This window comes from Strigops habroptila, chromosome 3 (genome assembly GCF_004027225.2).
Source record: "Strigops habroptila isolate Jane chromosome 3, bStrHab1.2.pri, whole genome shotgun sequence".
In the NCBI taxonomy this organism is placed as follows: domain Eukaryota; kingdom Metazoa; phylum Chordata; class Aves; order Psittaciformes; family Psittacidae; genus Strigops; species Strigops habroptila.
This window is the reverse complement of record NC_044279.2, coordinates 49,023,918-49,051,818: the sequence shown is the minus strand read 5'-3', so window position 1 is coordinate 49,051,818 and position 27,901 is coordinate 49,023,918. Positions and strand designations below refer to the sequence as shown.

The 27,901-nt window shown below is 43.3% G+C and overlaps 1 protein-coding gene across 2 annotated transcripts in view; it reads right to left on the bottom strand.

The window, feature by feature from the left end:
• Nucleotides 1-95: 95 nt before the first annotated feature.
• Nucleotides 96-27,901, bottom strand: part of ELK3 (ETS transcription factor ELK3) — a 39,489-nt gene continuing 11,683 nt past the window's right edge. The window contains exons 2-5 of one of the 2 annotated variants that reach the window (XM_030480816.1): nucleotides 21,858-22,066; nucleotides 10,815-11,609; nucleotides 5,508-5,630; nucleotides 96-1,723 (exon numbers count right to left, since the gene is read on the bottom strand). In XM_030480816.1, coding sequence (XP_030336676.1) covers nucleotides 1,625-1,723; nucleotides 5,508-5,630; nucleotides 10,815-11,609; nucleotides 21,858-22,064 — 1,224 coding nt within the window. In that variant the 5' untranslated portion in view covers nucleotides 22,065-22,066 and the 3' untranslated portion in view covers nucleotides 96-1,624. Of the gene's footprint in view, nucleotides 1,724-5,507; nucleotides 5,631-10,814; nucleotides 11,610-19,071; nucleotides 19,829-21,857; nucleotides 22,067-27,901 lie in introns of those variants that run through there. The other variant, XM_030480817.1, reaches the window with a different exon arrangement.

Below are 27,901 nucleotides of genomic sequence, written 5' to 3'. Positions count from 1 at the left end.
CATTTTTGGTTGTGCAACCCAGTAGCCTGAGGAAAATTCCTGCTGTCTTTTGTCAGATAAACTCTGCCCCAAAAATGGCTTTTCAACATCAGAACTGCATTAATAAAATGTTTATTTAGCACCTTTCAGGTTGAAGGATCCAAAAGCACTTTACAATTAACTACACACATCATCACTGAAATGCATCCAAGCAGAAAATCAGCAGACAACTCACTGCGTAAATTCCAAAAAGAACGGACTGCTGGCCAGCCGCTTGGCCAGAAAGCAAAGTAGAAGCTCTAATGACCTGCAGCAAACAGGATTCTGATACTGGTTTGAGTTTTGAAGGTCTCATCTGGAAAACGTACACGGTAAAGCTGCGTTCAACCCAATTTAGCCACCTCAGAGAACTGAAGATTTGCATCAGCCCTGCCAAGATTAGAATCTGTGGTGCCAGGGAGTCTAGCCTAATCCTAACCTGACATTTAGATGACTAAACCATCACCTCAAGGTAGAGGACATACCCAGTAAATTCAAGTTGCGAGTATATAGTAACACAGTGCTGGTTTTTAATGCAGAATTCAGATGTTTATACATAAACATCCCACATGTACAGTGTGCCTCTTTACAAGCACCAGGCATTCATTTACAGTCCTGTAACTTTTCCAGCTTTGGGGGAAGGGGAAATGCAACCTTCTGAGCTTTAGTAGCTACAATAATCTTTCCAGGGAAATAGTAGAAGGCACTTGGCACGACTGAACAAAGCACCTGGAAATTCTCTATCAATCAGGAATGATCCTCATTCCCTGGGAAGACAGAGATTACCTCCTCTTTCCAGCTGTAATGCTGACAGTTCGTAAGAAGTATAGGCCAAATAAATTCTCCTTTTCTACAGAAGTATTCTCCAGTGCTGGAAATGTCTGGTGAAAATACACAGCCCAGTTCCTCCCTGTTGCAACACAACAAAACGACTTGGGCATAAACGTGGAAATGTGGCTTTGCTACCCCTCAATGCATCTCGTGACTGTAACGTTGGTTATGTTTTCCATTTCAGCAAAGAAAAATTATAAGGCTATTTTTATACAATTTGAAAGCACTTAATACAAAGTTACATGAATACACTGCATCGTATGGCCTATCCGTGGAGAAAATACTGAAATACTACCATAGGGCTGTTCAATACTAGTTTTTTCTTTCAACTTTTTATCTTAATACTAGAAAATATATAAATCATTTACATGACATTATGCAAAAGAAGGCACAGCCGGTTATAGTTTACACAAGCACAATGCATAATATGCAGGAAAAAGGATTAAAAAGAAGCTTCACATCCTTATTAGATACATTGTTGCAGTCCATTAAGAAAAGTACTTCATCAACAACAGAAGTGTTCAACACTTGAGAGCTATGATATAAAAAAATTATAATTCATTTAATGCAAAACAGATTTATATATACTTTTATATATAAACACTGTTTGAAAATGCTAACATAATAAAAGTAGATTATCCATGTAATGAAAAGTGCAAACCAAAGTAATAGAGGGTTTTCACAATGTCCTTCTCATGACACAGGAGAAAAAAAACTAGCCCAAAGGAATGAAGTGTTAAATCCACCAATAAGTCCTTGGCGAGATGAGGCGTCATCAGGATTTCTGGGCGCTTGGAGAAAGCAGTACTGGAGAAGAGGCTCCGTCCAGGCTGGGGAGCGGCACTGGTATGTGACCATTTAGCAGAGTTGGAAACTGTAAGAGGCCAAAAGGTAAAAATTACTCTTTATCTCAAAGCATTCAGCCCAGAGCACGTGGATTTAGCATTAGCAACTGACTCCAGATGGTTGCAGGACTTCTGATCCCTACACACTAAGATATGTACCAAATGCCTGCATCAGCCATTAGGAATGTAAAACAGAGGACAAAACCTAAATAACTTGTAAATGTACAGGGATCTGTTATTGGCTGTATTTTATATAAAAGTTCACATAACTAATTTATCATCACCCTGGGGAAGTGAATACTACAGAGAGATCTTTGCCACCCATTCTGCTTACAAAAATGTTTTTCAGTCTACCAAATATTAATTATAATACATCCTTTTCATCTGCCCTTCATAAAAGCTAAGCAGGTAAAAGCTTTGCAAAAGTTAAAGTCAAGGTGCAGTTTTAGGGCAGAAAAAGCACAACTGTGAATACAAAGCATGGGGAAAATTACTCTCAAGTAATTACAGTTTCTGCCTGTATTCACTAAGAAACCATAAACTACCTACACCAGATCATTCAGTACGTGAAGCAGAACAGATTGACATTTAGTATTAACCTTCTGCTTCTGAAATACTGTGCAAAAAATACTTATTCAACACAGAAGCTGTATATTTCTAGTTCATGTCAGCGTCCTGACTGCAACTTGCCTGCAGTGATGTGTATTGACTAGTTCTTAACATCTGACCTGAGAAACACCAAGGCAAGTAGGTGGAATAAACTTGCTGCAGCATGAGGTGGGAATTATCCCAGCAGTAGATACTGATCTGGCCTCAAGGCCCAGCTCCATGAGCTGCCTCTGGGTTTCTGTTGGCTTGAGAGAGACAGAGCTGAATAACAGCGCTCTCAGCTTCAAGTGTCTGCTGTAGTTTTACCCCTGATCAGATCAGTCCTTCAACGGCCAACTGTGCTGTAATCAACTTCTACATGTGCATGTAATCTGCTTGTAACAGATTTACTCTTCCACTAAGATATGAGTTAATGATATCTGTCTTCCAACCTTCAGTTGAAAACCATGCCAAGCAGTGCAGGGGCCTGCAGGGGGCTGGCACCACACTCCTGGTGTGGCCAGGACTGGCTGGTACCTCTGGTTTAACCAAGCCAAACCTCAGGAAATGTTTCCATTGCTCCTGCCGAGGTTAATTAAAACACAGAACTTGATTATGAGCTCTTGCTGTTCTCGTCTAGGCTTCTAAAGCCAGATACGTAAATTACATTGTGTTTCATGTGATTTCTAAAGCTAACAGAACGTGGGTTGTGTGATCTCTGGCGTCTGTCGAGGCAGGTGGCATGCTGCCACCATGGTCTGAGATGCAAATGCTGCTAACATCATCCTTCCCCTGGTCTCCAGCCCAGCCCAGCTCTTGTTCTTCTTGCTGCTGTAGCCCCTGGAGCTGGGACGATGCTTTTTATTCGTACACCTCCATACACCTCTGTGGGGATCTGGGACTTAACTGTGCCTGCTCAGTGCTACCATCTATTCAGCAGTAACAAAGAAAATATGCTTCATTTAGTTAGCACTTAATTTAAGTGAATTCAGCAATCCTTAAGTTTGGCTGCATTTTCTTGAATTAACCAATTCTGTGCAAATCTCTTGTAATTCCAGTTATATGGTAATTTCAAACTAATGGCAAAACACCAAAACAAGTTTAATTACACAGCAGTGTGGCTTCAGAGGGAAGACCTTCCAGGTAGGTCAATATATCAAGGCAAATTGCATGGAAGGAGACTGCAGATTTCAGTGATGCTCTACATAGGCTGTGTGAGTGTACAGGCATAGGTTTATGGGAGTTGCTTTCATCTTGAAAACACTGAAGGAGAGTTTTTACTGGTTAATAAGCCTCTATGTGCTCTGTGAGGGAGTATGCACAGAGTTGGACAGAACAGGCTCCTCCTGGTTCATTAAAGGAGGGACTGTACTTTCCCATAGGCATATTCTGAGTTTAGCAGGACCATGGACACAGATGGCTCCCATCCTGGTCCTTGTACTACACAAAGACTACAGTGCTAAAGAACTGTAGGCAGTGCCAAGCACAGTGCTGTTGTGAAAAGCAGCACACACCTGAAAGAAAAAGAAATACAGGAACCCACCCTGTGCTCCATGCACGCCAGCAGGCAAGGGTGCAGAGGCAGGCAGGCACTGCAGAGCTGCCCTCACCTCTGGCTCCTGGTGTGATTTTGACTCCTTCACCCACCACCAAATGTTCTTTCAGCTCCTGGTGCGAATGACCAGGTAAAAGCAACTTGTGAGACAGCTCCAGCTCTTTCCTCCATTCTGTGATGAGGTGCATGGAGCACAGGCTGGCTTGCGCAGGCAGCATGGGGAGAGCTCTGTCCTACATGGGCTGACCCAGCAGTTCTTGTGGGCTTGGCTACACTCAGCTGTGCTTGTCCTTTCCCACCTGCTGTTAAAACAAAGCTTCGTGCTCTATTCATGCACAAAACTTGTGATTGTGTCTTTTGCCTGAATCAAGCATCACTGATAAGGCCCTTTGGGTGTCTCAGAAGGCAGAAAGCCAGGGCCACTCTGCAGTTCCCACAGAGGGTGGCCAGTGTATGTACGTACAAGCTCATTCCAGGCCATGGTGCAGACATTTCCCTTCTGAATGAAATGCCTGGTTGTTTTTAACCATGTGTGCAAAACTAAGGCCCAGTAGGGATAAATGAGTTTATCTGAAACACAAACAAGGAGCCCTAGGGCTCCGTGCTCAGCTGTTCCACTGGAGGTAGAAAGACTTACTGCCCCAGTGAGGACCGCACCTGAGCAGAGCACATGAGTCTGACTGCCCAACGCCAGCCCCGCAGTTAGGCAGTCGAGACTCCCTGAAGGTTGAGAGACCAACCCAGGGTCCCTGCCTAGCCCCCTCCCCTGTTAGTGTTGGTCCTCCACAGTGGTCAGAGAGTTCATTCCAGAGGTGAGCCTGCATTCTTCAGCTGTTTGGATGGCCATCAGCTTCTCGTGCTTCTTGTCAACCAGCTGATCAGCATAATTCCTTCTGTGAATTACTTAATCAACTGTTCTGCAGCAGCTGGAGCTGCTAATACCATCCCCGCCACCCTCTTCCTAAGCCTCGAGCGAATGCTGCAGCTGCATGCTGTGGCCATTGCGGTTTACTTCATAACTTCTGTATTTACTACATCTCTACGTAACTTGTGACATTTTTACTCTCCCAATACCCATGAGAGAGAGGGGGCAATGCTGCTTTTCCCCTGTTACATATGGAGAGGTCATGCTCAGAGGTATGAAGTACCTTGGTTGAGGACTCAGGGAAAATTTGCAGAAGGATTGAAAATGGAGCCTTCAGGTTCAGAGTGCCATTATTGTAAATGCAGCTATCATCTCCTGTCTTTTTGAGTGAGAGGTAGCTCAGTCAGGCAGAAGGGTTAACTTACATCCACCTTACTGTGTGAGACCCCAGTCTGGTCTTGGTTTTCCCAGAGTCCATGTTCTACCACTCTCCTGGCTGGTCTCTGGCTGGTCTGCACTCTCTTCCTGAAGCTCTGAGAGCTCTTACTGGAGTCTGGCATCTATTTCTGTTTCCTTCTTACGGTACATGTGTGCTCACTATGATAGAGACTACCCTGTAGGTTCTGACTGTGGTACCAAGGGCTTAAAGGCGTACAAGTAAGAAGGCCTCTCTTCCAAAGTGCCTATTAACTCCTGTATTTTCTTTAACTCTTTCCAAAGCTCCAGACCGATGTGCGATGTTGCCCTGGTGTCTCTTCCACATATGCACTTTCAGAAACGAAACCTGTGCATCGGCAAGACCTACCTGGAACAGAGTGTTTGGTCCCTGCAGCCTGGCAGGACTCAGAGGAGCAACAGGACTGAGGCTGCTCCAGAAATGAATGCTAGACAGCAGCGGGCTCGGGGTCAGCAATAATCCATTTGGGGTCTGCAAGACAAAAGAACACCCTATGATGCATACCTCAGGAGTCACAGCTCCATACAGCAGTCACAACCCCTGAAGTCTTACACTTCTCCAGCTGGCTCTTTTTCCACGAGTTCAGACATACAGCATGCCCAGTACTGGCCCGCAGCAGCTGCCCATCCAGGCCTGCACCCTGTCCCCACAGTGGTCAGTACTGGATACCTGCACACTTCATGTTCCTTCATATTGATTTCTATTGTGATTTGCTCAAGGAGAAGCACAGTTATTGTTTATTTGAACTACGCTCATGCGACCGTACAAAATACCACACGGGTACCCCATGTCTGTAAACACAGCCTTGTCTCCTTCAGAACTCTTTTAGCTTTGAAGGGCAGCAGCTGCCTGAACTGGCTGCAGCTTTTGAAGCATTAATGCATTTGTGCGTGGAGCCAAAAGAGCCGCTGCCAGCCTTTGAAGTTTACTCCTCTGATGGTGCCTGCTCAAAATGGAAGAAGTTTGAAGGAACTGGTTTGGGTACCCACAAGGACAGCGGAGAGCACAGCTCATTGCTTGAAAAGAACCGAAATGGCAAGAACTAAGAATCCAAAGCTTTTCCCAACTTGGAGGTGGCTGCTTCCAGTGCCATGGTGCACCAGGATGGCTACGAATGCTCCCAGCACTTCTAAAGCACAGTTGGAGGGGTAGAGTTAAAGCACATGCAAATCTCCACTCAAAGGGAGAATCACATCAATTATTCTGTATCCAGAGTAACTTTTATCTTTCAAAAAAAGAACATGAAAGTGATGTGACAGTTTTGAACAAAGAATTTGGCATAATGAGTTAATCTCACCAGTGAGCTTGATGCCAATTATCAAATCAGTCCTATTTAGCACAGCACTTAATGGAATTTGAGTGCATGCTCATAAAGTAAGTACGTGTTTCATGTGTAGGGCAAGTCCCTCAGTGCTCTACTGAACTGGGGCATCAGTTTGTCCAGAGTTTAAAATATGTAAAGAGAAGACAGAAGATAAGAGGATAAGGAGTAGGTCCCCCTAGTAACCAGCATGCCATGCATTCTGGTACCTGCTAGCTTCCCACCAGGCCAGAAATATACTCTCCCATATACAGCAATTGGTACCGGGGTCTCAGTTAACAACTGCTTACACCATGGGCTGTCACATGCCATTGCCAGGACTCTGTGGTGAGCAGGCTCAGGAAGGAGGGTACCACAGGTCATGTGGATTTTCAAGTATGACAGACATTACTCGGAAAGCAGTGCCTGGGGGTTGTCTGTGGTGTTGGAGGCTCTATGTAAACGCACAGGAATACAGACCTGCTCTGACGTGCTTGCACTGGAGTTCACAAGAAGGTCAAACAATTAGTTTAACACCAGCAGAAGAGATGGGAAAGACAAGGAGTGGCAAATTAAGGTCCTCCGGTGATTCTGTCATAAGGTGTCTGAATGGCTGTTTAATACAAAGAGCTTGGCTGTTCTCAAAGGGAATGGTTTCTCTTAAGGAATCTCAAAAGAAGTGGAGTTCATGGAGAAATGTGAAGGGAAAGGACACTGCCATCTCCCTTGTGCTGAGGAAGGTGGATCGGAAACATCAAACCTCATGGAAGAAACCACAGTTATGTCCCAAGTATTAATAAACATCTGGTATTTATGGGAAAGCAGAAGGTGTCATGCACTAAAACAGCAGGTATGGCGGTCACAGGAGTACCAATAAGGTCAGGGTTTGAATATTGGAACTAGATGACTTTAAGGTCCTTTCCAACCCTAACTATTCTGTGATTCTATGTTTGGAAGACATCAAAAGGGGCAAAGAGTGGGAGGCCTGGCAAGGAGAAAACTTCTGTCTTGATCTCATAAAGTGACAGGTCTGCTCAAGATATCTGAGAAAAAATCCTTGACAAGCAAGCACTTGTGATCAGCTCCTTCTCAAACACCCTCTTCCAGGACCACTGTGTTTTCACGAGGCAGGAAAACAGCAGTACCAGTGAGAGCACCCTTCCTGTGCCACATGACAAGCCGATGCTCCACAGGCAGGCAGGTATTGATGGGGATTTACAAGACAGACAAAGAACACATTGAATTAGGTCAGAATAAATACTCAAGAGACCTACTTACAGAAGAGCCTACTAACCTTAAAACCAAAGAGGTAAGCAGCAAGACCCAGCAACGGTTGACTAAGGACACAGTATTGTGCCACCTGTACTGAGAGCTCTGACAAGCTATGCCTCAGTTCTTTATCTCTGAGAAGTTGCGGATATCCAAAACTGCATTTCTTGCGAGGGTCTTCTGAAAGTAATGAAGAAAGTTTGGAGGTGTTTATGCCTACCTAGATACAGCCAGAGCAGGTCTTCAGAGAGACAGGAGATTTGAAACTGAGCTGATTTGAAACTGTTCCTCCATTCGTCTCTGGAAGCACATTAACATGCCTAACAACAGTGCTAAGCAAGAGTTCATGTCCTCTGATGATCTGAGCGCTAATGTCTGCAAGTTCTGCTAGAGCCAAGAGCTGGCCAAAGCAAGCCTCCAAATCTGTTGTTTAATATTTAATGCAAAAAGAGCACAGACCCTCCCAGCCTTGTTCTCAGTGCTGCCATCAATCAAGCATCAAAACCACCACAGGAAAAGTAAGTGTAAACACCACCACAGCACAGGCTATCCTGAAATTATGCATGGAAATTGAAGTGTCACTTCGTTTTCTGCCCTCGTGCAGCTGTACACCTGGTACTTCCTGTGGAACCCAGTGGGAAGTTCCTACTTAAAAAACATCATTATAATCTAAGGAACAGTTTAAGTAGAAATTATTCATTGCACAGAGAGGACTATGTTAAGCAACGATGCTCATGGTTCCTGACTTCTCTGACAAAGAATGCATGTAAGTACACTCTTTCTTCTAGCTGTCAGATAACAGACAAGTGCTGTCAGATGTATGTTACTTCCCAGGTCATTAGGCACGTGCTAGAGCCTGGTTGGTGTATGTGGATAGAACACAGATCATGCACATGCTGGCTGCAGGCACACTACTTTGTCCATAAGGAAACAGCATGTTGTAAAAGTTATAAACGCTAAAGTAGAGGCCTGAAGAGAAAGAGTAAATCAAAATTATATATCCACGTGGGCCAAGGGAGAGCCAACAAAGTAAGAAGCAAAAGCAATCTGTAAAAGAAGCAAGTACTGAACAAAGTCCAAATATCTCTCTTTGAAGTTAACCAAATGGAAAGCTGACATTTCTCTGCCAAAGTACGGTAGTGTATGCACTGACATCTTCAAACCCATTTTGCTGTTCTGAAATTGGTTCTGTATATCACGTGCCCTTTCACAGGGCTTCAGCCAAGGGTATTCCTTGTGACCAGCAGGTACAATGGAAAGCCATCTGAAATACCCTCTCAGGCAGCAGGACTACATCACTCCTGGAGCAGGAGCTGGTGCCTGACATCCTGTTCTGCACCTGCCCCTGCGTTTGCAGGTGTCTACTGCTGGGACCTCATAAATCACAGATTGTCTAAGATACTATCCATGCTCTTCCTAAGATAATGGGACGAACTGCAGATTTCCAGCCTAAATTATTAATCTGCATTGTGGTATTACAGTTATCTGAACACAGTTGTTATATAGCTTTTATTTTATATTCACTAGGGTCAAGTATTTAGGATGCAAGGCACTTCTTATCCACACTAGAAATAGAGGGCTAAAAGAGAGGAAAGAAAGGCGTGTTGCTGTATAGCCAAAAGTTTAAATAAATGGACCCAGGAACTACCCTACACAAGTGCATCTGCTTCTTCTGTGACAGGGTAACCTGTAAAAAAAAGTTTGTAATGGCATTAAGTTGGATAACAGTCATCACGGCCTTAGGTAGCTATCCTGCTGAAGGAGGGTCACGATCATATACCTAATTCCCTTTTACATCTTTCGAGGGTAGTAAGTACACCAGTTTATAGATTAATGAGAAAATGAAACGTTCGAAGAAATACTTACAAAATGAGGAAAGGAATCTCTGTTCATACTGAGGTTTGGGGCAGCAGAGAATTAAAGTGAGTTTGTAACAACTCATGTTGTCAGTCACTGTGTCTGGTTGGCATCTGATATGATTTATTTGTCAGATTTGCTCCCTATGAGCAAAATACTGTGGTTATACCACAGTTAGTTAGAGGTTATAAGAGTCTGTCAATGCACCTCAATTTTGGTTTGCCACACTTCTGTTCTTCCTGCCAAGCATAACTTCACTTCAAGGCTTCACGGTGCCAAAAATGACAGATAACAGCCCACAGAATCCTCTGTCTTTGCAACACAACTTGGTATCTTGGTGGCTTACAGGTGTGTCTGAACTGCAAGTAAATGACAGCTTGTAACACACACAACTTTGTGTTTATTTATTTACTTTCAGTTTGTTTCATTCAATGCCAGTATTTGCATTTTTATTGGGGGGGAGGGGCGGGGGAGAGAGGTTGGGGGGTGTTCATCATTGGCATAATTTTACTCTTGGATTCTTTTTGTCTAATTTTGCAGTGGCAGCAGCTCACTGACGGACACACCAGGTCATTATCTATGTGATTTTCCTCTCCTCCTCTGACCTGCTACATTTTTTTTCATAGAGTTGCTTGAAAATGGGAACTCGCCATTGTGACTGCACAAATATGTGATTAAAAAGAACAAAATGACCTCCTGGTTATTCAGCAGGTCTGTGCTGAAAGGAACCTCTGGCAAGGCCTCTGGATGCGTAAAACTTTGGAAATTGGAACTGGCTTACAAGCCTGCCTTAGAAAGTACTTAATTTACTCTGTATTCAAAAGCTAATGAAAAGGTCACACTGTTTGAAAACTAATCAAGCATCCCACAGTGCACATGCTCAAGTCAAGACCTACAAAACCCTCGTGTTTTTCTTGTTGGATTTTTCCTGCTTGTTTTGGAGACCTGGTTTGAACTGACAAGCGATTCACTCATGTTCACTAATGGCTGCCCATCTTGTTATCCTTCCAGGCAGTCTATGAACAGTGACAGTTTTCCCACACTCACATAGGAACCCCAGGAGGAACCTACTTTCCACTCTTTTTTCAGACCTCTGCTATGTTTCCCTCTTCCCCATATGTTGGTTTTTCTCCCATCATCAGATGGATAGGCGAAAAGAGGTAACACTCCTGGCCACATGGAGCGAATACTTGGCTAAAGCAAGAGTACAGGAGACAGGCAGGTCTCACCTGTGCAGTGAAGAAAGCTGGAGTCAGGGATCCTGAAGGAAGTGCGGGGCTGTTGAGGGCGATGGAACCAATGTCGGTGCTGGAGAGGACCATAGGTGGGGCGGAGATTTCCAAGCCTTTGGGTTTTTTAGCCTTTGGGGGAAGAGATGGAGATTTTGCCTTGGAGCCTGAGGAGAGGTTCAGAGGCTCAAGAGAATCTGAGTCGTGGCAACTGGAATCAAGGAAGAGGCTCCTGTGATCTGCAGGGAGAGGTGAGGTGGGAGACAGAGATGGTGACCGGGAGGAAGATGACGATGGAGATGAAATGCTGGCACTGTTGGGTAGCATTAAGGAAGATATTTTAGCTGATACTGACGAGCTGAGAAAAGCAGAGGCAGCTGCTGTTTCAGAAGTGGAAGGCAATGACACCATGGGCCTCATAACTTGTTTGTCTGTTTTGTTTGTCACAAATCTGATGACAGTCCGAACTTCTTCCACTGGTGTGTTTCCTTCTGACTTCTCCTCCAGTTTTTCTGTTTTGATTGGCTTGTAAGGGTCTGGCTGGTTCTGCAGAGAGTTGATAGTGAAAGAGGAGTACAGGCCAGAGTGGATATATTCATTACGGCTTGTGCTTTTCAGTGCTGACAAGCTGTGTTTGTGCTGATCCCTGCTCTCGGAAGGCATCTTACAGTCGCTGTCCTGCAGCAAAAGGCTCTCTCTGCTGATTTCCACAGCATGTGGATCCATTTTTAAAATCTCAGGAAAGGAGACAAACTTGTACACAAATTTTTGTCCAATCACTTTCTTGATGATGTTCTGCAAACACAAAAGCAGACACTAGAAAGATCAGCATTTTAGAGGCACCATGTACAGCAAACATAAGGGAGTTCACAAGCGTAGGGGGGCACTGCTCCCTCCTCAAGCTGAGCAGGTCATTCCATGGGGCTCCTAACACTGTTCATCCTTGGCTCATTCCCATACCTCTGCTCAGCCAGGGAGACCACCCCTGCTCCTCATGGTGCCTAACAAAATCACCATTTCTGGGTGATAAAGACCTACTGCTGGTCTGTTTTCCTCCCGCTTCTTCTGAGGTAGCTTGGGAATATTTTCCTTCCAGTAGAAACAATCCTGCCACCTTGCAGACTCGAGCCATGCCACCACTTGAGTTTCACAGTGAAGGCAAACTCCCTCATTTGTGCCTCCCACAGATGACACCAACTACCCCCAGTGTGAAATACTCTCAGAATATCTCAAAGGTACAAAACCACTTCAGCCTCTGTGCTCCAGTCATTTACCCTCTCTTCCTGACCTCATGCAGAAGGATTGACCTAGGCTGATAGTGACTGTCCTTCTTTCAAGAGTCAAGACCTATGTCTGTGACAAATGTAATCACTTGCATGGGTTAGAAAAGTACTTGTGTCCTGCTGTATGCCCTGTGCTGTCTCCAGGTTTGAATGAGGGTGAGGATGCTCACTGGTGCAGGCAGCTGGTTTTCATCAGTCTAAAGTGGCCATTGAAATTTATTATTAAAAAACAAAAAAATCCCAAACCTCTCAAAGGTTTGTGGAACTGTTTAATTTTTCTTCATATTTATCACAATAAAACTGTCCCGTTTATGAAAAGAACTGATTCCCTTTAAAATTGGAATCTCTCATGAGGGTCCTGTTTCCAGTCCTAGCTCTCATCCTGCAAACCCGGTATGCTGCCTTCTCTAACACAATGCACCATATCCCCAAGGACATGATGTGAGCTCCTCCAGAGAGACACTTTATGGCACCAGGTGCTGGCCTAGCCTAAGAAGAAAGGACTAGAACATTTCCCACCCTAAGCCGAGTGCTGTGGAAGATAAGAAGCAGTATTTCCTGAGATATCCATAGTGATTTCTCTCTTCTTGAAGGCCCTGGTGGAGAGCATATCTTTAAGCCACCTCTGAATATCTTTAAGCCACCCTTCCAAGAAGCTTCCCTTTAGTGCAGCACGTCTGCTGCACATCCAGCTGATACTCTGCAAACAGACATTTGCTTTGCTGTACGTATGGGAATGTAAATATTTACAGGATTCCTGAAAGTCTAATTTGTTTTTCATTCTACCTGAGACCAGAAGAGGAAACATTTCTTAAATTGATTGAAAACAAAAAGAAAAAAGAAGGAAAAATGAATAAAAAATCATCCCTACTTATATGTGGGCAGTACCCAGTGCTTGCAGTGCCCACACTACACCTTTTTTGTCACAAACGCAAGGCTCAGTTTGGGAAAGAAGAGTCTGCACTTGAGTATTGGAACCTGCTGCACTCTGTAATTCATCTATCTGAATGTCCTGGCATTTCATCCAGGCACCTTCCTGAATACAAAACTAATGCTACAAAGAGCCCTGGGATGCAGCTTTGCTTCACAGGTCAGGAGCTGTGGCTCCTGCAAATGCAGAAAGTTGTTTCCCAAGTTGATAACAGGGATCTGTAGCAAGGAGGAGAATTAAATTCAGCAAGTTCAGACTAAAGGCATAAAACTGCTCTCTTCCACGCCAAACTGTACACGTCTACCCACCTGATGGATCCTGCAATGCCTACTGTCACCCTTCAAAAGTTCAGCTAGCCCACAGAATCTCAGCCTGCATGAGCTTTAATTCCCATGGGTTAGATATTTTGGCCCAGCTTTATTTTTTTCATGCTAATTAGGCGAAACATTGGATGGACACACTTCTTCTGCACTCAACATTACATTCTTCTTGAAAGAGGCAAAACCTTCAAACTATTCACATACGATAAGAAACATCCCAACTGGATTTCATTTTCTTCTTAAAATATATCTTTATTATTATTATTATTATTTAAAATAATACTTCCCTTCTGCTCCTGGCACCTTTGAGTTATTGTTATATCAAGCACTGGCAACTGAGATCTTTCTCACTTGGAAAATGTGACCAAGCAGCAGAAGATTAAATGTGTTTAAGGGCAGCACTTCCATACCACTGGTGCAGGCTTGAAATAGAAAAACATTGCTATAAAAAGCAACTGAATGGGCTGGTGAGTTTATACTTCCTCTGTTATTATTATTAAATATAGTTGTACTTTTAGAAGGTCTCAGTGCAGCTCCTCTGACCCCGTAAGCCTGCAGCAAAGGCCCACTTGATGCCTGGAGATTAAAAGGATTCTAGTGCAGATCCCACAAGCACTTTGCAGGCTTCTCTTAAATGTGGAGCCTGCGGGAACCTCCATCTGCATGTAAGAGAAAATAAGGACGCAAATTAATTAAGTGCCTCCAAAATGCCACAGACTTTCCTAAAGTTTTTGATAAATAATTGAAGTGAAGGTAAAGAGCAGCTTATTTTTACCATCACGTCAGTGATCTGTCAGAACCGTTCTGAGCTGTGGATGATGGTTCAAACCACAAAAGACGGTGACAGGCATCCAAGCAGGAGTTTCCCACCTTCAGTCTGAAAGAGCAAAGACGTCTTCCTTGCATTAAAGACTGTGTTTGCAGGGAGGTAAACCCCTTGCTCAGTAGCAGGACATACAGTAAGTGTATGTGCACATTTAGCCTGTTTGTTATTTGAATTTTCTAGGTAAATCCCCCCGTGAGCAGGCTTGCAGTGAGTGCTGGTGGCTGTGCTGGCAGGGATGGTGAGTGCTGGGGCAGTGCAGCTGCTGGGGAGGAGAACTGGGCAAGCAGAAGCAGGGCTCCAGTCCAACAGCTTAGTAAAAGTGTAACTCTTATCAAGAGACAGCACTCTCTGCCATCCAGAAAGAGGGCAGGAGCTGGGAATGCCCCTCTTGGCTTCTTGACTGGTCCGCGCTTGAACACTTTACACTTCCTCTCTTCCGTCCCCAGCCTGTAAAACTGATGACAGCAAACGTGAGCACCCGCCACTGCAAAGTGCTTTGAAAGCTGCCGATACAAACAGCACAGCACTGCCTGATGTCTGCTCTAGCACAGCAGCCGTGTTAGGGAGCTCAGGCTTATTCGCACCACATCACTTCAGACCCTCAGTTCATGCGCACCTCCAAACCCAGCCTTACCCAAGTGCTGTGAATCACCAGCTGGAGGGATGGGGCTCTCTCCCTGTCCTTCTCCACAGACCAGCTGGCTGAGCTAGATGCCAAAGGCTCAGTGGCCTGGTTCCTCCTGCAGCTTAAACCAGGCTATAACGTGGTTGGAGGTTTCTTGTGTCAGCTATGCATATGCACTACTACTTTTGGAAGCCCTCCCAAAATACACAGGAGCTGTTTGCCCATCTCAACAGCATGTGACCTCCAGGTTTCTTTCCACTTTTTTCTTTGTTCCCAGAAGTTTTCCTGTGCATTGGTGCACTTCAGACTTCATTTCTTCTATCATGTGTGTTTTATTTTCATCAGATCTGACTCTTACTCCCTGTTTGAGCCATCTAGAGCTGAGGTGTAACTATACTACTAGTGTGACACAGGGATTTTAGTGGCTTGGCTCAAACCTGTTAGCTAGGAAGTTTGCTGGCTGCAGGAGCCACTTGGGAGACTGAGCTGGGAAATGGGACCCAGTTCCTAGTTGAACTTCAGAGTAATGAGGGGCCTCAGGGGCTGGAAGACCAGACTGGGACTTTTTTCTTCCTCCCAGGAATTGACCTGAGATCTCAAAATGTGTGGCAGAAGAGGATGAACTTGTCTGTAGGTATTAAACATCCCCCCTTAGGAAAGAAGGAGAAGGACCAGAGCTGTAGCTACTGCACTTAACTCCCATTTGGATGTGTTGCATGTTTCCTAGCTCCAAGAGTACTAAGGGATGCAACACATGCAGGGACACTTAGGCTATGAATTCCTCACAGGACTTTATGAGGAGGGAGCTGGGCTGCCTCCAGGCATTGGGAACCCTACCCAGAGAGGGCTGCTCACACTCCCATGTCTGAAGTACGTAAGCTGCTACCTGTGGCTGCATGGTTTGCTCTAAAAAACGGGCCATGTGTCCACATCAGCGTGTGCAGGCAGGCAGATTCTGTTAACATCACGCTTTATGCACTATGCTTATTATACTGTGTGTGTAGAAGCTAGATTTTAGTGAAATGTTTAACGGAGACACAGACGCTACTAGATCAGGCACCTATACTGAACTTTAGAAGCACAAGGCTCTCATTTCGCTGGATTTCTGTCTTTCCTTACCCACCTCCATCTGGAAGGCAAAGGCCATTCCTCTGGCTGGCACCTTTGGCCAGGTTCTCTGCTTTCTCTGCTGCAGTTCACTGGAGTCCCTTTCCTCTCACATCAGACATGAACTATTTGTCACTCCTTTCAGAGGGGTTCTTGGATTTTCTCCTTTACCCATTACGTCTTACTGAGTATCAAATTCTTTACTCCCATCTTTGCATAAGGACAGCACTCAGTAACTACTTCTATGCCATTTCACACAAGCACTTTCTTGACTTCCACACATCCCTTTTGAACAAAGCTCCTTCCAATTCTCAATAAAGCTATTTTCTAATGCTCCTTCAACTATCTCCTTATAACACCTCTTACCTCTACCACTACGAAATGCAGAGCTGGTACTCTAGCACCATCACACCAGTGTTGTTTCATTGTATGGTCTATTTTCCCCAACATAACTGAAGAGAAGACTTTCCCAAAAGAAAAATAGTAGTTTCCATTATCACTTTATATCCTGAAGCTCTGTAAGCAGACCAAGCAAGGGACCCTCTTCCCAAAACAATTCTTCCATGCTGCCACCCACACTTGGGCATTAAAAATAGGAACTAGTAACTAAGCTACTAGGTCTGACTTGTTATAGGAGGGAATACCATGGGCACCTCTGAATCCTAAGAGCACTTGAGAAGCTCTGTCCCCTGAGCACTGCAACAAGCACAAAGAAGCTGGTATTATTTATATACTATACATCATACTGACAACCTATCTAAATAAGCAGGCAGCTGTTAACCGAAACTAAAATGATTTATTCTGTCTTTAGAAGACAGACTGAATAGCAGTCACTGAGCAAAGCCTGAGGCCACATACTGTTAGAGAGGATGCAAAAATACTGAATAGCTGCTCATCGCAACAGTATGTGACTGTGTAATTAAAGATGCAGCATAACTCGTTCAAACACTAAGGTTACCCAGGGAACTGCGATTCTTGCGTTTCCTAACTTCTGAGGGCTTGATTCCACAACTGTTACATCCTATTAATGTCTGTATCTGCATGGAATTTCCTGGATTTGCCCTCCTTCCCTCTAAAAACCTAGCTGGGAAAACTCACTAGCTTCCCTCTTGTGGCATCACCTTGAAATATTCATGGGGACCTTTAGGAGTCCTGAAACCTCTAAAGACTTCCAAAAGATATCTGGCATTACAGCTACCAGAAAAACAAAGCAACTAGGCAACTCCAACAAAGAGAAACCTATTACTCCTACTTATAAGGGTATTTTATTTCTACACATGAAGCTAAAGTGGGCTGTATGGGAATAGATGTGAAGGGTTTCCTTGCCTGAAAGCATTACAAGAGGTTTCTGACCAGCAGAAGTGTGTGACATGATGGACATGCTACTCAAGCTGTAGGTAGGTGGAGTGCAGGATACCCTTCCTCAGTGCTGTCTGTCATCTGTTCTGCTGCTCTGTTGAGGCAACAGTGGAAATGCATTAAATAAGAAGGGGGGAGGCAAATTTGGGTAACAAATGAAACAGGAAATGGAAAGTCTTCAGATTATCTATAAACCTTCAGCAACCAGAATCATGGTAGCAAATTACAATCAAGACATGCCACACCACATTTCCTAGGGTGCTTTATATGTTAATTTAACATAAACCTTGCCATCAGCCTCAACAGCACGTCATGCTTGCTCTCAAAGCCTGGCTAAGGAACTTGTCCTAATTGTGTTATTTTTCCCCAGTACTGGAATTAATTTACTTTTAAGTTCAGCTGAACCAGATGATGAATTTTAACAAGCCAGTGTTCCCCCAAGCAAAAAGCAGAGCTCATAAACCCCCATTTATCCAGTGATCAGTTTCTGTTTCTCCATGGTGAATAATTTAAAGACAAACCATGAAGCAGTAGCTCAGTTAGTGTCAGCTCCATGCAGCAGCAGCAGAGGGCAGCCCAAGAAAGGAAGGCACATCCCATGTGCCACCATCATTTCTAAAAAATCACTGCCCCTTGCCGCAAGCTCACATGCTGCCTGGTCATTTGGGTTAGACGTAGAGAAGTCCCTGTCGATAATTCCACAACTCAAATGAAGTCTTGTCCAGAGTTCTGCCCCTTGCCTTCCCTGCTGCCATTCCCCAGCCTGCAGCACATTTATTTGTTTGCTCAGTGTGCATCCCATTTGCCCCAGCACATCCAGCTGCCAACGCATCCATCACTGCCAATAGCAAGGGAGGGGACAAGGATCTCAGAAAGCTCTTTAAGGCTACCTCAAGGGCAAGACTGCTCTTGGTTTACCCCACAAAATGGTGAATGATCCAGGGAAGAGGAGAGCAAAAGCCACCTCATCAGACCTTCCCCTTATGTTTTGAAGAAGAGAAAGAAGAATGCCAAGGAGCCTTTCCTTCCCTCATCAACTTCTTCCCTTTCTGTGACATGCAGCATAGACTGAACTGGCAGAGGAAGCATTTAGGACTGAACCCACTGCTGAGCACTCCCTGCCAGACTACTAGGATTCATCATCTACTATCTTATGTTACTACCTCTCACACTTCAAAACCTGCAGCAAGTTCCCTGTCCCTCTGCACTCTGCTAATAATCTACCTTTGTCCACCGCTTGGGAGCCAACAGGACACAAAACTCCACACTCAGACAGAGAGTGAGAAGCTCCCACTGTTAACACTGTCCCACAGTGTTTAACACTGCTAAAGGAGTTAGTTACCCATTCAATTTAAATAGCCATAGCTATGGTTTTGGTTTCTGGGGCTCAAACCCTGATTGCAACACACAGGGAAGAAGGAGCTTATCCTTCTCTCCACCTAGGAGCTCTGACCTCCACTGGGCTGCAGAACTCCTGGAAAAACAGCCAAAATCCTTGCACCACACCTTGATGGAATTTGCAGACAGAAGAGAGCACATGGTCCAAGAAAGCAGGTGTAAGAACAGCAAGCAATCACCTCAGCCAGAGCCCTGCTGAAGAAACTGTGGAGTCACTCCTCCAGCAGATGCTGCATGAGAAGAGACAACACAGATGACTGAGGTGTGTGTGTGCTGGGCGGGCAACTGAAAACAGTACAAGGGTTAAGAAAATAAAGGTTAAGAGATAAGAAAGGGAACCTCAAGGAGCTGTTATGTTTGAAGAGATCAGAGAGATCTCAAAGGACAAGTGCTACAGATCTCTCATACCTTGTTTTTAAGCAATGTCTGTTCAGTCACTGTGTATTTGGGCTCTGCCTGGATACGCTGTTCACTCACCAGCAGGCACTCTGTCTCCATTGGTGCCAGTCAAGTTTATAATCAGAGGGGTTAGGGTCATATAATGAAGCAAGCTTCCCCATGCTGAGCAGAAGCCTTTTTAGCACTTAGTGAAGGGGAATTCATCACACCACCTGCTTGGAACAGCCGCTGCACTGTCCTCCCTGAATCCTTTTGTGCCTGCTCAGTCAGGCCTCCTTTGAACATGCTAAGTGGAAAAACCTGACTTCTAATGGACAAAATACTAAAAACATTTCACTGCAAAACTTAAAGCTTGAAATCTGAAATTAAAAAATTCTTACAGGAGAAGACCTCCCAAATTCCAACCTGAGTACTGAAAAGTCTAATCATCCACATGTGCACAGTTAATTTGCAGACAGCATGGGATTTGACTGCTGTGTTAGACTGGCTGCATAGTGCCCAGCCCCACTGTGCCCTTCAAGAATTAGTGCACTAATTAATACAAGATGCATATAATGCAATGATTAATACATTATATAGTATAGTGCAATAATTAATACATTATGTATATTAGTGCAATAATTAATACATTTAGTGCACTAAATAATATATGACAACAGTACACTGAGCTGAGTTCAGCAATAGTATCTAGTTTCCTCTGCCTTGTGCAGGCAGCAAACATGCCATAATCGTGCCAAACACTGGTGTTACTCACTGCATAATCCCATCTCACTGCCTCTTTTGAAAAATCAAGATGAGAACAGGCGGCTGAGTGTGGCTATGAAGTTTTCCTTTTAAGTATACAAAATCTGTAACACTCCTTCTTGTTCACATTTAATCTTCGAGAATATAGAAAATAGTAAAACCTATTCGTTTAGACATATTATTTTTAAAATCCAATTAAGGGGAACTAATCCTGAAAAGATTTAATATTAACTAGTAAACAAAATATAATGTTCATCCAAAAAAGGGTGGCAAAACAGTTTGGAAACTCCTTGAATTTGCTGAAGTCAAAAACTGAGAAAGGTGAATATGCAAAATATTTTAGCACCTCTGTATTTGTGTTGTGCATTTTTTTCCTTCTAGTACCTCGACACATCTGAAAGATTCCCTTCAAATATCTTTCTCTTCTAGCAATCTAACACATATCCTGGTTACTCCCTGTTCTCATTTTTGCATTCTCTGTTGTACTGTTGCCACCTTGCTTCCTGCTGAAGAATAAGACCAAGGACTAAATGTCAAAGTGAAGGATGGTTTCATGAGAGTGACAGTGATCTTATGTACGCCCACTACACTGCAGAAGTTATATTTCCAGAGGAGCTAGCTACCAGTAACCTCTACTGACCTCTTCTACATTGTGGGCATGCTCATGATGGCTGAAAATCAGAAGCAAATTGAGTGATCTAAAAAAATCCGGATTACTGTGTTCAATATGTTATTATTTCAGATTTCAGTTTTAAATAAAGAGGCCGAAAGTGGAGCTCTCAACAGCCCTGCACTAAGTGTATGCCTACGCTATCTGCCTGTAACCAGCTCCTAAGAGCGCACAAATAACCACAGCTTGCCAGTTACAAGTTGGCCGCCTAAACTGTGCTGACTTCTTGGGTCTTATTATTTCTGTCAAACCTCAACAGATGTATCTGTGAAAAAGGAGCAAAATTTAGTAGGTCTTGCAAGGGCAGAAAAATTGGATGAAGAAACCCCTATCAAAGCACATGTTTCATTATTCTGAGACACCCCGAAGGTAAGTTTCCAAGTGGGAGTAAATTTAACATTCTACAGCAAATACAGTCTTCACGTGAGATGAACTCAGCATGAGACTACTATCTTGACAAATGGACCCAAACATATCCCTCCTCTGACACCCACAATCTATCTGCCGCTTTTCCCTCTGCTTGCTACTCTTATTCTGCACTTTCATCCAGTAAGGCATGACATTAGTGCTCTCTCATATATATCGCTGCTAATTAAATGATAGCAACATATAATCTGACTGCTGTTGAAGCTAACACAGACTTTGTCCTAAAATGACATAGTGGAAAATGTCCAAATTCTTGTAAACACTGAGCATTAATAAAGGAATAGTTACAGTCAGATCCTGCTGAGGTAACACTGCAGTCATAACTGTAGGAGTGTTTCAGCACTGTATTTCCAGATAATAAATTAGGATCTGATACAGTTGTCAGAAAGATTTACCAGAAAGCTCAGGAAAGACTAGCTAAAACACTGGCCAACAGGATCTATGCTCCAAAAGATGTGTCCCATGAAAACTGTGAAACCTCAACTCCACCCTCTATACTGCTGAGTTAGTTGTTTGTCTTTAGCTTGTTCTGACACAGGTGATACCTGCTGGTAAAGCTGCCACGCTCTGTCTGCTGCATTGCGGTATCACTGCTGTCTACCACCTCCCTGCATTACAGAAGATCCTATCAGGCTGTAATAATCAAACAGTTCTCCGTTATCAACAGTTATTTTATTGTTGTCAAAAGCTACAGAAAATATTGGGTAGCCAAACGCATAAACACAGAAAGCATCAGTAAGTGTAAACCTAGGTCAAAACCTCCCCTCCTCAGGCAATGGGATGTGCAGTGTTCTCCCGTGCAACTTTTAGCTGCCCTCTTACCTCCACTGTGATTGCCTTCAATACTGTTGTCAGTTGTAAAAGCTAGTTAGAGGAACTTTTGAATAGCTTCCACATAGAGGCGAGATATTAGTGTTTCTATTTTCTTAGTCTGCATGAGAATAACAAAATTTACCTTGTCATAATAGTATCTGAGCGCTCGGCTCAGCTTGTCATAATTCATATTAGTTTTGTTTTTTCTGAGTCCCCACAGCTTAGCCACTTCTTCTGCCTTGAGTAGCTTGAATTCGCCATCATTAGACGTCCAGCAAATCAGGTGCTCATGTTTCTGGTCTAGCAGCAACTGCAAAAGGAACTGCCACAGTGTGATTGCACTCTCCATACCTACAAGAGACAAAAGAGAGCAACAGCATGAAAAACATCCAGAAGCAGGTGGTCCACCCAACACTTGTTTCAGTAACAAGGTCTGTGTAGGAATCATCCTACGTAATTGAGCAAAGGAAGCTGCTGCATCATATACAACCAAACATCCACGAGACCTACAGGTCTCGCACTGCCGTTTGAGTATTTTTTCCACAGCTATTTTCTGAAGGGACACATAAAACAGTAAGTATTCAGAAAAGCATTGCCCACATAGTTCACACGGTACCAAGTCATCTCCAGTTGGTATCTTCAATTCAATGTATGCAACCACTCTTCAAAGGAACATACGGGAGAGGTGAGGTGAGGGGGGAGAAGAAAGTACTTGATGTAACTATCTGGTGAAATGAGCTGGAAAACATGGTGTTTACTGTCGTGAGGAGCATACTGAACTTGTTCAGGTGTGTCACTGTGAAGAAGGGGAGGAAAAGGGAAGACCAGAGCAGTTGCCTTTAGTTAGAGGACCAGAAACCAAACTCCTTCCTCCTCCCACCACAGGCACTTGCCTTACTTGTATCATATGGCCTTTGCCTATTTTGCTTCTTCCAGGGTCTGAAATGGCTCTTGCTGCTTCTGTTTGCCAATTCAAATAGCTCAGAAGATGTTATCTATTTTGCAGAAATGCTGAAAGTTCAGTACACTTAAGCACAGACAAGTAAGTGTTGTTTACCCTGAACCTTTCTCTAACAGGAATCTTTCCTTTCATTATATGTATGACTGAGAACTAGGAATATTTTTAACAGTGCCTGAGTCTCACTTCTCAGGTTGTTTGAATATTTTTTTTCTCTGCTAAAGGGTGTTTGAATACTTTTTTCTCTGCTAACTTCCTGTGCTACTGAGCCCTCCCCAAATAAACCTTTTTTTCAGGCGCTGCAATAGAAGGATAAACTTAAGAATTACTATATTCCAACTCAGCATAGGCATATACACAACTTGAAACTTGGGAGCATTACCACTGAAGACAATTTATCATTGAGATGAAGATGTAGCTAAAAATGAGGTTGCCCTCCACTTTCAAAAACATTGCAAGGCTTGGTATGTTAATACTGTACCAAATAATTTTTTTCTTGGCCTCTTCTGATACTTAATTAGGATATGTTATGTCTAACTAACACAGATTTAAAGACGCTGGTATTACTGAGTTACCTGACTATGATGCTAATGGGGTTAATTATTACCTGACTTATCTTTGTACATGTAACAATGGATATGTTTGTCTTTAGACAAGCGCATGTTTTTTATCTTTCTTGCTCCTTTTATTTCCTAATATTTTACTCTTTGTGTCCTAGCAGATTACAGGGCCTGAATATGACAGATTTACTGCCTCACGTTTCCCTTGTCGTGTTGACCACAAGAGGGCACAAAACTTCTGTCTGCCACAGGGAACAGTGCAGCAGGCTGCTTGAGGGAAGATCTGATTCTTCAAGTCTGCCCCAGTAATAAGGAAATCATGCTGCATAAATTCCACTAGTATAAAGGAAAATAAATCATATAAGATAGTGTAAAACCAACTAAAAGACACTAGAGAATTTTGTCAATAGTATTACAGAAAAGCAGAATTTGGAGCTCTATTTTGGTCCAAATAATTATAAAGTACACTGGCCTAAAAGGGTTTAGAGCTTTAATGATGGTTTTATTGTCCCTGCAGAAGCCTCACTTCCCTAACCGAGAATCCAGTCTGAATGACAAGGACAAAAGTATGTACCCCTGACACCCAGCTGTGTAAGACAGGAACTACACAGCACCTTCAAGGGATAGCAGAGGCTCCCAGTACTGTTAGGTATCCCTGAAACAGAACTGCCTATATAAACGATTTGGTGCTTTCGAAGGTTTACATTTGCTTCGTTGCATGTTTTATCACTTTATACAAATCTTTTTCCACTTAATGTAAGGCAAGAAAAAAATCTATAGCTAGAATTAAATAAATTAAATATATCTGAAAGTTATACACTCGCTTTACAATCTTTAAAAGTTCCTTTAAACTACACCAACTGAGCAAGTATTAACATCTTTAATGGATTATTTATCTGTATAATAGTGCATAAAGCATCCCTATTAAAGTGGCAACATATATACTTTTTAATTAATATTTATAAATTTTGCAACTTCACTAAACATGTGTAGTTATATACAGCCATATTACTCTAAAATAATCTTAGTTTCCACACATCACATACAGTGATACTCTGCATAACTTCAGCTTGTTTCCAAACAAGAAATCACAAACAGAACTTTTTTTGCTCTGGAAAATTTGAAGCAACTTATAAGTATCTTTCTTCAAAATTGCATTGCAATGTGTACAGGTGTCCCACACTACAAAAGACCTGTCAGGAGAACTTCAGCTGAGGAAATGAAAGGTGGAAGAGAGCTACAGAAGCACCAATACAAACTTCACCACCATGCCATTAGCCAAAACAGTACCTCAGAGATGCAATTCTCCCAATCAGACCTTAAATTACCTTCTCCTTCAGAGCAATAATGCCTCTTCACAGAGTTCAGTTGGAAGTGAATTCACAGTGAAGCACATTTTGCTCCAGTCTTCTCCAGCCCCATTCACCTCTGCCCAAGAACTCTCACAGGGTAACTTACAGCTAACGCACTACGCTTTCCGTTATGAACCTGTTTCCTGATGCTTATCATTTGTAAAATGTACACAGTTTTGGATTCCATTTTATCTACTGAGTGTGGGTCTCATGGCGACTCAGCCATAGGCGTAACGCAAAATGCATGAATGGTGCAAGCCTGGGTGAGAACATCCTACAGGAGTACCCATTCCATACTGTATGTCCCAGTGACTAAGGAGAGGTAACTTCCATCAGGTAAAAAGGCTACTGCCACCTTTTTCGAAGTGGTTGAAATGTAATTTAACCAAAAATGTGCTACCTGTATTAAAAGTTATTATAAATTACGAGTGGAAGGAGTCAGAAATCTTCGGAAAAGATAGATTGTATTTCATCTATGTCTTTTCTAATTCTTTTGAATTTTTACTGACTCAAAGGGAATTCAGTGTCTTGCCTTAATTTAACAGAAGTGGGTGCTAGGATGTGGTCACTTCCTACAGGGCATATGTTTCACATTTCATTCAACTCTTTATTAAGTAGTAATAATAAATATTCCCATCACTTCTGTGCTCAGTAGAGGATTTGAATGCTGGGCAATAAATAATGTGTGGAGCCACATACTGAATTACATGGATTAGACAAAAAACAGGTTTAAAAAAATCACTTATTTAGATAATGACATCCATCTATGTTACAGGATGAGACAGGCAACCTATGCAAGAAACATGCATTCTGTGTCATGGAAAGTGTGAGAGACTGATCTGAAACCAGACTCCACTGCCCACTGTCTCAAAAGATTGGTATGAGAAGCTGAGATGGAATTCCACCAATCCATTGTCTCAAAGCTTGGTATGAGAAGCTGAGATGGAATTCCACCTATCTTTTGTCTCAGAGATGGGTGGGAGGAGTTGAGATAAGACTCCAATACCCATTGCCTGGGAGAAGGGTGTGAGGAGCTGAACTGGGACTCCACCGTGAATTGCCTGAGGGATGAGTGGGAAAGAGGTGAGATAAGACTCTTCCCTCCACTACCTCGAGGACTGGTGTGAGGAATTGCTGCCCATCATCCCAAGAATCGCTGCAGACACGTGCAGAAGAGCTGGCTCCAAGACCAAGGAAACTGGTCCACCAGGAACAGTAATATGTGACATGAAGACCAGAGGTGCTCCCCCCAAATCATTATAAAAGGGGGAAAAAGTAACCATAAAAATGAGCCATTGCCATGAGGATGACTCCAGAAGGACACCTCCGTGAGGACACTCTCCACCGATGACTACTATGGACCCTGAGGGACACCCTCCACGAGACATCGCCATGAGGACAACTCCACGAGACACAGTCCACAGGGTACCTTCAAGGGGATGACTCCAGAAGGACACCTCCACGAGGACACCCACCTGCAACGACTACTACGTACTCTTGGGGGACACTCTGCTCCAATGTCAGACACACTGACTATGACCCCTGGAGAACTTCCACCACCGACGACAACAACGACGGATCCCCGGGACACGGCCGGATCCACGATAGTGACTCTCTCTCTCTGCACCCTGAATTCTTGCTTCATTTTCCACCTTTTTTCCAATTTGTCCTATCGCTATCCCCTTTATTACAATAATTTCCCTTCTTTATAATAATTGTCTTTTCATAATAAACCAACTGATCAATTACAGTACTTGACCTCGTTTGCATCGTCATTTCACTCTTAGGATCACGAATGAAACAGGGTCCGACACTGGGGTTTTCTCCAACCAGACCCTGACAGAAAGCCTAATCAAAACTTCATATAGACAAAAGAGTCCATTAATTTTTTCATCCATTAAATTTAACACATGTGGTTTTGCCATCATACTATTCTTTAAACATTTATACAATGCATTTGAGGGTCAAAGATATTTTCTAAGCCATGAAATAAAAATAGCTAGGTTGACCTGACCTAAATAGCCTAGTAATTTTACTTTGTGACCAGTTCCACTAGCGCTGATACAAATCATCACTGGCATACCTAGAAGGAACTATACTTGGAAACGCTGCGTTAGACAGCAAAAAGATGTTTCAGGACCGAGTTTTCTGAAAGTCCATTTCTCAGGCAGCTGTGACAGGTAACCACAGTAATACCCTCTGCACTACCAATTTACACGCTTTCAAATGCGTGTCCCCTCCCCCATACAAAGCCTACCAACTGCATGGTCAGTGCGGTACAATGTGATCTCCACACACCAAATTTTAAGTTCAGGACTGATGTGAGAAGGAGACAACTCAAAATATCTGTGCTGATAATACTGCCCCTATTCATTTCAACCAAATTAAGGGACTAACGGAAATGCCTGAACTTGGAGCAGCAAAGTCAACACTGTAAGCTCTCCCTGAAGAGAATAATAGAAAAGGACAGACACATCCACACACAAAGCATCCCATTTAAGAGATTATTTTCCTGTAACAGGGGTGCCCAAATTCCTTAAATAGGCGAGGAGGCCCACAAGGCCACACACTGGCTTTCCCCTTAGTGTATGGAGACTGACTTCTACTGGAATGAGCAAGCATTATGAAAACATTATGCAAGTTACACTAGAAGAGTTAAGACATGAATACACGTGCTGACTGCATTACCTTTTTTTTTTTTTTTTTAATCAAGACAATACATACAAAATTCTACGCAACAAAATGTCAGTAAAGTGGCACTCAGGTCCAAAAAAAAGTCATTAACCTGCTGGGCAAAAGAAAACAAATAAGCAAGCCATCTTAAATCCAAACAGTAGAAAACCAGGGGGCTCACAAAGCTAGCTAAATACAAAGCTTCGTATCAGAAAGATTTATGACATGAACTGTGAGTTAAGTAGGATGCTCTTTGGGGCATTAAGTTTTGTAGGACTCTTGCACAGGAAAACCTAGAAGAAAAAGGCAAAAAGCTGGAAAGCAGCTCTGTAGCATTCAGGACCTCTGCAGAGGTCCTTAGCTTCCATACAGCTACATGACGGCTGTGTTCTTATCTTCCATTCTCCCACATACTCCAGGTTTCCTACCTGGATTATTTGTCCCCACTCTATGTTAGCTCCCAAACACCCTCTCTAAAATGGAGATATACTGCTGATCCTGAACAACCAACGTGAACAAGTTCTGAAGGCTAAACTAGGAATCTCTCCAGGCATTAGGATCAAAACCAGCCCCATGCTGCTTTAGAGGGTCTACGGAGGAAGATCTGGGGCTCTGAGCTATAAACCAGGTTGTGGGACTTGGG